General features: G+C 33.8%; 1 protein-coding gene across 1 annotated transcript in view; it reads right to left on the bottom strand.

The window, feature by feature from the left end:
• KTN1 (kinectin 1) overlaps positions 1-13,580 on the bottom strand; it is a 99,754-nt gene that overhangs the window by 60,961 nt on the left and 25,213 nt on the right. Inside the window, exons 2-4 of the mRNA XM_032482085.1 lie at positions 5,480-6,032; positions 2,204-2,350; positions 537-710 (exon numbers count right to left, since the gene is read on the bottom strand). Coding sequence (XP_032337976.1) covers positions 537-710; positions 2,204-2,350; positions 5,480-6,002 — 844 coding nt within the window. The 5' untranslated portion in view covers positions 6,003-6,032. The remainder of the gene's footprint in view (positions 1-536; positions 711-2,203; positions 2,351-5,479; positions 6,033-13,580) is intronic.

Here is a 13,580-nt window from a genome sequence, read left to right as displayed (position 1 = left end):
GAATCACCCACCTCAGTTCCTCCAGGGCTCTTATATTAGACAACAGCTTCCTCTTCTTAAAAGCAACTGCCATCCATTAGACCCAAAGGAGTCCAGAGCTTTTAATACTTCAGCTATATTACAAGTTTTAAAAGGCAGTTGTGTACATGTATGGGAACAAGGGGTATATAGGAACTTTGTACTTTCCACTCAATTTTTCTGTGAACCTAAACTGCTCTTTAAAAAAGTCTATTAAAAATAATAATAGTAAAAGGCAGTTGTGAATTAGCATAGAAACCTCTCAGAGACAATAACAACAGGGAAAATATCACCAGACAGCAAAACAGCTATAAGATCTTATTAGGCAAGTCGAAGTCCAAAATCCAGCTCTACAAAACTAAGAAGGCTGGATTAGAAAACTATCAATAAATCTTTTACGACAAAGATTCTATTAGTCTTTTGCAAGTCATTGGTTCTATGAGGAAAATGCACTAACTCCATCAGAACTGAAAAATGTATTTTTTCAATACAACTGACTGTCACATTCTGTATATTACCTTTGTCAGTTTCAATCTTCAGTTTTTTACTCCCTGTTTTCTGAATTCCTTCTACTTGGTCAGGCTTAATCAGATCAACCTCTCTCTTATCCACCACAGGATTTGCGTCAGCATTATCCATCAAAGGAATGTAAGTTGTTGCATGAATGAGGGGTTCATCTACCAAGACTGCAACTGAAGTTCAACAAAATCAAAATTATTCAGGGTTTTTTCATTAACAGAGTAATTAAATAACATGTAAGCACAGTTAAGTTTAGTGATAAATGTACTTATTTTCAAATCTCTAAGACCAGCTCAATTTAGCTTTAAATTCCTATTTTATCATTTAACAAGTCAAAACACTCTTCTAATTAAGCAGTACCCGTTCAATATTTTATAGTAAATCATTTATGTTATCCAAAGAGTGTTACACATCTTGTCTCCCTAACAAGTATCTGTAAAATCCTTCTTATACAACCTTTACAGTTTAGTTAGTTCTCATGTTTCTCCTGATTTAACTAAGAATCCATTCATAATGAGTGCTCAAGGAAAAATATTATTTTCTATTTATGTTGGTACTTCATTGAGTTCTTATCCAATTGATAATTCTTAATGGAGTTTTTTTCACTTGCTAGATACAAAAATTAGACACTGTTCCTTGCAGATATCTTCTCATTTCTAATAGTTATGCCTCTAATTTCCTCGACACATCTTATTAGAGTGGCTGAAACTTCCATCCAGAACATTAAAAGTGGAAGAAGGAAGCCTCCTTATATTGTTCCCAATTTTAATAAGAACTCTAAGAACTTGAACATTTAAGTCTGATATCTCTGGGTAAAAGATACAAACTTCTACACCCATATGGAAGTCTCACTATATCCCTACTTTAAGAAACAACAACAGCAACTTTAGGACATGCGTAGTTCTTTTATATGAAATCTGTAATAAATATTTAATATTATCAAATATTTTGGGGTAATATTTTTCTGTACCTGGTTGCTTGATATATCGTAATTTTAATGCAAATCAAAGAATTTCATCTTTTCCCTTTCCAATTTTACTATTTTCTAGTACTACTTGATACCATAGCCCAATATTATAAAAATCACTGTTTAATCTACATAAATTTCATAGCTAAGTCTTCCTTAGACAATCCTGAATGAATAAAAATTGTGCCATCACATTTAATAGGATGCTTCCCATGTATATATACATATATACACATACATACAAATTGCTTGGTAAATAATTAGGAACATAGGGTAGTGACAGACCTAGCTAATGTTCTCAAGATAATCTTTAAAAAGTACAATACTAAATACTAAAAATACTAAAAAGTACAAATATTTCAGGAATGCTTTTCTTCTATAGAGCTTGTATACTATTTACATTATTTTCAAAACTCAGTTAAGAGTGAGAATATTTATATATGCTTCGTCCTTTTAAAATTTCAGATAAAGTTCTTCATCACAAACTTATACCCTGCACATCTGCCAAAGTACTACAAAGCCACAAGGCCAACAGAACTCTGGACTTGCATCAGTATTAAAGTTGTTACAGTACACATTAAGCTGGGAATCAGAGAGCATGTGAGGTCTCTAGGGTCCTTGCCCTAATATACTTCTCTAAAATTAGTATTTATAAAAATACGTATCAAAAGAAATAAATAAATAAAAATATATATCTACACATTTCACCATTTTCAGTCTTTTGCTTCTTTGATGAAACTTTCTTCTTTCCTGATCCACCTTCTTGTTTAGTCTCTTGATGCAGGGGTAATGATTCTTGCTTTTTTGAAGGTGCCATAAGAGGTTCCACCTTTTTATCCTGATCATCTTTATTAAAAACAAAAAAATCATCATAGCAAACAATGAACACACCAGGAAAGATTTGATTATTAATGAATACTTCCCAGAATGCTTTACCACCAAAATTTTAAACTGATAGACAATTCTTTCACTTATCATTCTAGCTTTCTTACTCTACCACACCCGCTTTTTAACTTCATCAAGACTTCTAGTACTTGCTCCATCTTTAATATCCCATTTCTCTGTCACTCCTACCCCTCCCTACTCAGTTTAAAGGCATGGCCAAATCTCTTATCTCAAAAAATAAAATCTCTCCCACCACTGTAATCCCTCTCCTCCCACACCCATTTCCTTCTAATACTGACAAAAAGAATAGTCTGTACTTCCTTTCCTACAAATCATTTCTCAACTAATTGCAACCTGATTTTTATCTCCTCTATTATATCCATGAAAGATTTTACTCAGGTCCCTAGTGTCCCAAATGCCATACTCTTATCAATTATATCCTTTAATCATTATTTGATTTCTATTTAGCATTTCATACTACTGGTCTCTTCCTCCTCAAAAATTCTCTCCTCTCCATTATGCTGAGTGAAATAAGCCAGCCACAAAAAAACAAGTATTGTATGATTTCACTTGTATAAAATCATATAAAGTATGATATGAAATTAAAAGGTAGTTGACAGGAATGAGAGGGAGGGAAGAATGGGGAATTAGTGCTTAATGGGTACAGAATTTCAGTTGGGAAAGATTGATAAAGTTCCTGAGATGGCTGGTGATGATGACTGCACAAGAATGTGACTGTACTTAATGCCACAGAACTATACACTTAAAAATGGTTAAAATGGTTATTTTTATGTTATATTTATTTTACCACAATAAAATAAATAATATTTAAATTCTCTCCTATCAGCTCCCATAATTTCTCAGAATATTCCTTTGAAGTCTCCTTTGTAAGCTGCTCTTACTGAATACCTCATATGCTGATATTCTTCAGGGTTGTGTCTTCATTTTAAATACTTTCCTTGAAATGATCTTATTCACACCCACAACTTCAACCATTACCTTCATGTTTAAGGCTTCTAAATCTGTATTCCAGCCTTACGCCTCTGCACTTAAATTTCCTACTGCATCCTGAACGGCCCCATATATAAGTGGCCCCCATAGGCACCAGAAACACAAACTGAAAGCATTCTCCTTTCCGTACACATCCATTCTCTTTCCATTATTCCCCATCTCAGTGCTACCAACATCAACCAATCAGAGGTTGGCTAGCTCTTTCTGTAAAGGACTCAACAGTAAATACTTCAGGTTTTGCAGGCCATTTAGACTCTGTCACAACTATCCACCTGCTGTTGCAGCGTGAAAGCCAGGCACAGACATAGTAAAAACATGAGTGTGGTTGCATTCAAAATAACTAACTTACAGACATGGAGGTTTGAATTTCATATGATTTCCACATTTAACAAAATATTACTCTCCTTTCGATTTTTTTCCCAAACTCTCTGAAATTTAACAACCAATCTTGGCTCATGGGCCATAAAAAATAAGAAGCAGACCAGATCTGGCTCACAGGTTATGGTTTGCCAACCCTGATCTAACTTAGAACTTGGAAATCATCTTTGATCCTACTTTCTCCTTTCTCTGCCATACCCTATCCAGTAAGTTTAGTCATGTCATTTTTGCTTTGTAGATCTCTCTAATCTACTGTTTCTTCTGTCACTACCATAGCTCAGTCCTTCAACTTAATTTTGGAAAACAATAATCTCTTAACAAGTCTGCCTACATCAAACACATGAAACTTGTCCTCCCAAGTTCTGCCAAAGATATTTCTCTAAAATATAAATCTGACCATATAAAATAACCTGCTTGACATAATCTTCCACAATGGCTAAACTGTAACATTCCAGCTCCTTAGCACTGTATACAAAAATCCTGATTTCAGCTTTGTTTTCGGCTACCATTTTGTGTTCTGTTCAGCTAGCCGTTTTGTGCTCAGCTTTTCAGCTACCACTCCCTACCTCCCATTTCATGGTTCAACGATACGCTGTACTCTTGTACCTTTATGTCTTCATGCATCATCTTCGGCCAATAGGGAATGAGACCCACTATTTGCTCAATGAAGTGATTCATTCTGGAAGACCCAACTCAGGCACTGCCTCCTCTGTAAAGCTTTTCATCCCTGGTCCCCATAAGTAGTAGCTGTTTTGGCTTCTGTACTACTTCTGTACTTTGTACATCTCTTAACATATATGTCCTCCTCCCCAACTAAAATGTGGGGTGCTTACTCTCATTTCCATAGTATCAAGTCTTGATCATAGCTGGCAAGCAAATATTTAAAATCCAAAATAACTAATTTAATAACCCACAAATTAAGATACAAAAACAATTTAATAGTAAACACAAGCCCTTTCATACACAGCAAATTGTTTGCAGTTTCACCCATCATCACACCATTTCTCATGTCCATTCCATTGTACCTGTTAACTCCTCTCCTTGGAATACTCCAGCCACCAAGGAAAGCTAGCTAGTATTTATTCAACCTTTAAGATAATTTTAGGCATTACATGCTCTAAGTGTCCCACCTTAGAACTCTTACACTGGTTTAGACATACCTAAATCATTATACTAAACCTTTTACAGTATAATAACCTAATTCTGTTTGTGTCTGCAGTTAGCATGCGACTACCTTAGAAATGCAGTCTTCATACAGTCCTAGTACTTAATATAACATCTAGCATGAAACAGATGTATAATGTTTGCAAAATGAATCAATCAAGGGTGAAAATATCTGATTTTTTTTCATCTTTAATTCCTATCACACTGATTAGAAAGTATTGGTTGAAATACATGTAAGTTTCTAAGTACTGATATTTACAGGTCCTTAGCGGTTTTAGCATAACAGTTAGATGTTACATGTTACTATTAAAGGTCTTTTCCATATTTGTCACATGAAATTTAGTTTTAAATGCTGTTTTATGATCAATACTAATTATTTCTAACAGCAATTAATGAAAGCACAGTGAAAAGGATAATGATCTCGATTTCAGATTCAGTACTTAACATTTGCGTGTACACTTAAAAAAGATACCTGAACTTCACACTCTAAAGTTATTAAAATATAATCATGTAATAAAGTTAAATAGATTACAATACCGCTTCCATTTTTAGACTTTTTCTGCCCTGGTTTCTTCTTTGAGGCAGCTGCTTCAGAGGGAGGGGTGGGCTGTTTAGTAACTGGGACAGGTTCTACTTTTTTGCATGGAATCTTTGATACATCACTTTCTTTGGTGACCTGCTCTTCTAGTACAGGCTTGTGCTTCTTTTCCTTCTTCTTTCTTTCTCTAACACTACTTGAAGTTTCAGCCACATTCAGTGGAACAGGTACAACTTGCTCATCTTCTACAGACAAGGCATCAGATAATTTGAAGTCCTGGGGTACACTCTCAGAATCTGATTCATGGAGGTTCCCATTCTGGATTTCTTTCTTTTTATTCTTTTTCTTTTCTGCCTTCTTTTTATCTGTTTTGGTAGGAATAAGCTTTTGTTCTCTTTTCTGTTTTGCAAGAACTTCATCATATAATGTTTCTTTCATGAAAAGCCAGAAGAAGAGGAAAATTACTGTTATGACTACTGAAGGAATAAGGACAATAAAATATGTTGACTCATAAAACTCCATGGTGCTTTTGTTAATGTGATTCTATAAAACCTAAATGTGAAAAAAGGAAAAAAAAAGTCAATCAGTCTTATAAAAATTAAACACACAAAATCTCTGCTCTTTCTATTGGTATTTCAGATTTAACCTGATTTACAAATCAAAGCAAGTTAGTTTTTTAAATCACATACTTGATTACTGTGCCAACTACAATTCAAATATGCAATTTAAAAACCATGGTAACTAGAAGGAGGATAACACATTCCTCTCTTTTTAAATCACGTGATCCTAACAGAAGGAAAAAAACCTAGCCATCGCATTACTTTTTCCCCCAAACATTTACTTTTGACACTATTAGTATTTAGCTTTTTTCCCTCTTATCATACAATCTTCATGAATATCACTGTATAAGGACATAAAGAGGCATTAACTACTACCAGCAAACTGGATATTCATTAAAAGTATCACACTCTTAACAGCAAAGAAAATAGAGGTAGTTCATTCCTTCATTTAGATCCAAGCTCATTCATAAACTGTGAGCACCTTTATTTCAGTAACTAACAGCCTAATAATACAGTGGGATAAAACAAGGTATTATGGACTCACAACAAAATAAAAATCAAAATGTTAAGACATGTCATTTGGCACTAAAATAAGGTACAAATTAGATGCTTTTCTCGATTTTTTTTATTCCATACTACAAAACAAGTTATATTGCAAAAACAAAGCTGGCAATCACCTTATCTTAGCAATTTTTAATCAGTAAGCAAAAATTTTAACGATATTAACATAATCCTGGACTTACTAAGAGACAGTCTTAACCAGATGAAGGGGAAAAGGCATCATGTGCTAACAAAATACTAAAAGGATCTCCACACATAATTGTTCTTCCCTGACAATTCATGAATTATCCAAGATTTTTAATTAATTAGACATATTTTTACTGTGCCTAAGTGTTACTGGTCAAGCAGAAATGCTTTTTAAAAGACTTTTATTTTTGGCTTTTTGTTTGTTTTGACATTACCATCCACAGGCTACTAGGTCCTTCAACTTTGCAGAGGGTTGGGGGAGGATAAAGGACAAAACAATGAGTTAGAACTCCATTGATTTTTGCTCTGGGGTAAGAAAAGAGGCTAAGGCATTTAGCAGCAGCCACAGATTCTGAAAAAAAGGTCAAGTCAAAGTCAGAAAGGCTTTGATGAAGAGTAAGTTGCAGCCATGTGCAGCCTAGGTATTAGGAGAGCAAAATCTATGATTAAGCAGAGCAAGAAACAAACATTCAGGAAGAAGACAGGCCAGGAGACTACAAGAACTCTGAAACTCCTCAAATGGTCTGATGATTTTCTAGTTCCCCTTTCCAGGTCTCGTATAAGCCTAGAAGAATCACAATTCCCATCTTTGGATTTTCATGAGATTCCCTTCACATAATTAATTCAATTCCTCTTCATTTGAGCTCTCTTTCTGCATCTAGGAGGAGCCCAACCAGAGCACCAAGACAAACTTAGAGTCAAGAAAATGTCTGCAGGCCTTTAATCCACTATTCCCGATTCTTTACCCTAAGAAATTTACAAGGAAAAGCATATATAAAGATATTCATAGCAATATTACATATAATATGAAAACCTGAAAGAGACATAAAATATACAACATCAGAATGGGTTAAAATATCAATTCAATAAAACATTGCTAATTAAAACTGTAAATGCTAAGACTTTGTTAAATTCAATTAAATCCTGAATGGTCAAAATCATAATTTTACTTGTATGATCAAAATATTTCATGTATCATATAGCTTAAGATGAATATGAAAACGAAAGAAAGGCTTGTGCCAGAATCATGGATGCAGTCTCACTTGCGTTATTTTAAATTTTGTTAGTTTAAGAGAAATTCTTAAAATGCTCAATTTCTTGCTTATTTTTAAAAATGGCAAAATTAATACATACTACGATATCAATATATATCAGAGTTTCACATTATTCCCGTGGGCAAAAGAGTAATGTAAGGAGAGGGGAAAGGAGGCAAAAGGAAATGAGCAATGAAATCCAGGGGAATACAGGGAGAAGAGCAAAGACAAGAAGACACTTTTTAAGTTGGGAAGGGGGAGACAACAGAAAAATAAAAGAAAGGGGAAGAAGAGGTTGAAACCGTTAATTTAGCTGAAGGTGAAAGGAATCAGGTCATCAAAATTTTCTCTAAGTCCACAGAAGCAATTTAATGTATATATGCTGAGTTAATAAAATCTGAGATGACAACAAAATACACCAACATTAATTTCTCCCATATTATCACGTTCCCTTTGTAATATTAATGACCTTTTAACCTAATCATTTCTTAAACCTTAATAGATTTCAATTTTAATAGAATAGCTAAGGGTGTACACCTGAAACACAACATTGTTAATCAAATATACTTCAATTTTTTAAAAAAACTATATATTCAGTGTAATCACAAAAATGTACAAAATAAAATCTGTGAATAGAATAATGAATAAAAGGAAATATACCCCAAAAAACAAAAAACACCAGCTAACAGTGGTACAGATTTCTGTTAGGTGAACCAGGAGAGAGATATCCATGGGGTCCTAAGAAATCAAACCCAAATCACTGGCTTTATCTTTTATTTGGACATAAATCAGTCAAAAAAACTTATAAAAGGTATCAGTCCTTCCTTAAAACAAACAAAAAAGTATACATACTCACTAAGGTATACATATAATGTCAAAATATTTCTGGACACTCTGAAGGGTATGTATGGATCACAGGTTAAAATAAGAGATGAGAGCTTTTAGCCCTGACTTGCTCTAATCCCCCACCACCACTCCGAGAAAAAGTTAACAGAATGGATATACATATTCTGTTCCGTCTGAGTATGTATTATAAATGTTAATCAAATAGTTTTAAAATTCTATTTACTTGCCTTCCCATAACTTAAGTTTGTTCATACAAAAACTGAGTTGCACACTGAGTTAAATTTTGTAAACTTCTCAGAAGGCTTGATAATCTGTTTATATTAATGTAACAAATAATACAAAACCTAAAATTTTAAATGACATAAAAAAAATCAAGGAGCAATGACTATAAGTTCAACAGAATTACTTAATCAAAAAGGATAAAAAATATATATATAATGATGGGTCTACTGTTTATAATGATAAAGCAGTGAAATTAAGTGAGGGATACCTACAGAAATATCACACATTTAAACATCAAACTGTTTAAAATAATTAAGACAGTGTACTGCAGCAAAATACATTACATAACAAAAAAGTTGAAAATTATTTATGTTGAGCACAATTACATACATACATAGTCTGAGACTACATAAAAATGAGAATCATTACATTTTTTTTAGAGTGAGATTATGTACAGGTCATTTGTTCAACGTTAATTTCTTCTGCATTAAAACAGAAATTTACGTAACTACCCTGAATGCACAATATTACACTTTTAAAAGTTTAAACACAAATTTTAAAAAAAGAATTGTTATTTACATATGCCCAGAAGGGAAAAAGGAAGCAAGTTTGATCAGTATACTACTGAATTTTAAGTAAATATAAAAATTTTGAAATCTGTTTTCTTACTACCATGGCATTTCAGTTACTCTTGCCTTTGCCATCACTTTCTTTAAACTAAAAGAGAATTTAAAACAAATGACACTAATGAAACTAATTTCATAAATTCTGTTCTTCAACTGATAAATGGATGTCAACTGGAGTGACTAAAAAGAACTACTAGGGAAAATTTTAAGAAAATTTCAAGACTAAAATCTGAACAATCTTTTTCCACTGATTATATCAAATAACATACAAGCAGGCACATTTGTAAAGAGCAATCAACTGAGGGAAAGGTAGTTTTCAACCCAAGAACACTTAATTTCATAAAAGTTCCTGTATACATCTATAATGTCTGAAACAACTAAATGAATATACCTCTAAAAGATATATAAGCACCCAGAGGAGCCTACAGTAAGAGCTTTATTCAACGTACAACATAGTTAAAAACAAGTAGCTATGAAGCTTAAGCCAAAAGTTCTTATTATAAGTTCTTTGTAAAAACAGTGTTCATAAGTTAAAAAATCTACCTGTGACCTGATCATACTAATTCTAAATAGTTTGTATTCCAAACATGCCACTACTCATACCATGTTTCTCTTCCTTTAAATCCATAATAAAATCTTATGTTGTCTTTTTAATGTACAAGTTAATCTTTTTAAGGAAAAATATTTATTTATGGAAGTACTCTACAGTGACAAAAAGTCTACTGGCAGACATACATCATTTAATCAGATTTCCATTTCACAAACAGAACTTATCTACAGTATTTTCTGAACTCTTCTTGCTAAAATTTAAGATTAGACATTGTGTTGTCACTAACCTTCAAATAAAGTATTCCTGTCATATTCCAGATATATCCTGAACAAAAATAAATATGAAGACTGATGAATAGCAACACAATGAAGCACAAAAATAAAGTTAAGAGCCTCGATTTTTGGTCATAATTCTGCCTTGGTTCCAGGGGTCTCTTCTTACATAGCTCTAAGGTCCAAATTACTTGCATGATCCTGAAAATGCCAAATAAAAAAATTTAAGTGGTCCCAAGTTGGTGATACCCATAGTGCATGTGCCAGAAGTGAATGCACACTTCTTTGGTGGAATGCTCCCTCAAGGAGCCTAAGGAATGCCAAAGATTGTCATCCATATAAGAGCCCACAACCCAAAATGATAGGAATGAGATTAGCCACCATGAACAAGAGACAACAGAAATAAACTAAGGAATCAGACCCCTACAGATTTAAGATACTGGAATTAATCGATAATGATTACATTATATACACATAAAGAATAAGAGGAAACTGGGAAAATACGCAAAGAACAGAACCGTCAAAAGTAACTGGGTAGACAGGAATCAATTAGGACTTCTACAAATGGAAAATATAATCGAATTTTAAAATCCAATGGGTAGGTTAACATAGGTGCAAGGAGACCAATTTAAATGACTATTTCAATAGGCCAAATAGATCTGATGAGAGTGAATCAAGTCAATGCAGATACAGATACTTTGGTAAAACAATTAACAGGACAAGGCAACCACAGCACATGGTGAAAGTGAGGGAGGAGTCTAAGACAAGTCCTATATTTCTAGCTTGGAAGAATCCATAAATGATGAAACCACATGTCAAATTCAAGAATATAGGAATGGGCTCGTGTCCGGGAGTTTATACATGATTTTGAAGAATCATAAAGTACAACCAGCTAGAGAAGATCAACAGTCAACTGAGTGGACAAAACCAGCTGTAAGAAGCAACTGCAGGTTCCAAATCAGGAAACCAAAAGGAATGACTTTCTGAAAAGTCCAATTTCACATCCTCCCTACCATCAAATCTAAAAAACTTTGCCTTGTCCTTTGTATCAAATCATCACTTATCCTTCAAAATCCACCACAAATCATACCTATCTTCCACAACAGTCTATTAATTCAATTTGTATAGTTATTTAACACTAATTATATGTCAGCACTGTTTTCTAGGGTGTTCTGAATAAACAGCAAAAAAAGGCCACAATCCTTTACCTTATAGGGCTGACATTCTACTAAAAGACAGCCCATCAATTAATACACAGTATAAGAGACAGGAACACAAATGACATGTGAGAAAGAACAATAAAAACAATATGGTTCAAGTATAATAAACAAGAATGAAAAGTAGCAGAAGATGAGGTTAAAAAGATCACTTGAAGGGGGCAGGGGGCAGTGAGCAAACCATGTAGTTCCTTACAGACAATTGGAAGGACTGCGGCCCATACTCTGGGTAAAATGAGAAAGCACTGATGGGTTTTGAGTCGAAAAGATAAAGGGAAAAGGTGAAAGCAGGGAAAACTTAAGAGACAACTGAAATAACCTAGGCAAGAAATGATATGGGCAAGCTATTAGCAAAAGTAGTAAGAAGTAGTCAAACTGTGAGTATGTTATGAGGGTCGAGATAAGATAATTTGCTGAGGACTGGAATGTGGGTGTGAGTGAACAAGCAAAGATAATTCCAAAGCTTTTAGAGTAAACCAAATACAAAAAAGTTGCTCTTTACTGAGATGCAAGAAATGTAGGAAAGACATGGTTGGGGCTGAAGACCAGGAGTTAGATTTTAGACAGGTGGAGATGTCCAGTATGCAGCTAAACAAAAATAGTGCTTAGATAGGTGAAGACATTTATCTGTACAAGCTGGAGATACAAATTTAGGAGTACTCAGCACATGAATTATACTTAAAGCCATAGCCTGGATAAAATCATCAAGGGAATGGGTATAAACAGAACCCAGGTTTCAAGACTGAGCCCTAGGACAATTCAGTGCCAGGAAGATGAACAAGAATTTGCAAAGGAGATTGAGAAGAAGAGGTAGAAAGAAAATTAGGAGCATTTGCCCTGGTTGCTAAATGAATAAAATATATTAAGGAGAGATTAATCACCTCTGTCAAATAGTGTTGATTAAAGTACAATGCAAACTAGGAACTGACTATTGGATTTTAGCAACAGAGACATTTTTAGTGACTTTGACCAAAAACTAGTACAGTGGTGGTGGTGATCAAAACCTGACTGAAATGAATCCTAAAGTTAAAACTCCAGCAGGTGTGGACAAGTCTTTGGAGGCGATTTCCTGTGAAGAAATGAGAGAAATACAGTGGTAGCTGGAGGGGAACATGAGGTTGGACTTCAGTTTTTAAAGACAGAAATATAGCATGTTACTATGCTGACAAAGATGAAAGGGAAATGGAGAAAAGGAAAGACTGACAATGCAGGAGATTGAGGGGTGAGGGGTAGTGTTTTCAAATGACAAGAGGAAATAGAATTTGGTGTAAAAGTAGAGAGACTGGCCTTAGATGGAGGAACAGACATCTACAGAAACACAGGGAAGAATGAGTATATAAGCACAGGCAAGGAGGTAGACAAAGTGTAGAAGTCTGTGAACATCCTCTTCCTAATACCACTCTTCGCTTAATGAAATGGGAAACTAATTAGTTCAGAAAAGATGATCCTAGCAGTCCTATAAAACATATTACAATTATTATACTGTTAATTTTTATTCTTTATATAAACTGTTTATTTTGATTATCCACTTAAATTTAAAACTATGAATGGAGAATACAGGATGTTTAGCAATGTTGCACAAATAGATTTGCTGACTTGAATTTATGATCTAGATGAGGAACTAAGTATACAGTATTTATAAAACAGAGCATAAAAACATAACCTGAGCCTCAATGTGGTTTATTCCTCCAACTCAAGTACCATGCCTATAAGCTAGTTCTCCTTCTCCTAAAACCCTAGAGCATTTATTCTCTACATACACATTCATAGAATTCTGTGAGGAAGGTGACAGTCTAACAAGTATAAGAAGGCAACAATATACCGCAGTTTGATAGATAAAAGAACACAGAATACTGGAACTCAAAATCTAAAATAGATCCAATTGACTTTTTTAAGTTTAGTTTATTGTAAATCATTTCAAATCAGCAGACCAAAGGCTAGATCATTCAGATCATATAAAGACATCCAGACAGGTTAAAGTTTTAAACATAGGAAAAAGTATAAAATATTTGAAAAAACACAAGAA

This window comes from Camelus ferus, chromosome 6 (assembly GCF_009834535.1).
Source record: "Camelus ferus isolate YT-003-E chromosome 6, BCGSAC_Cfer_1.0, whole genome shotgun sequence".
Classification (NCBI taxonomy): domain Eukaryota; kingdom Metazoa; phylum Chordata; class Mammalia; order Artiodactyla; family Camelidae; genus Camelus; species Camelus ferus.
This window is presented reverse-complemented; position numbering and strand designations above follow the sequence as displayed.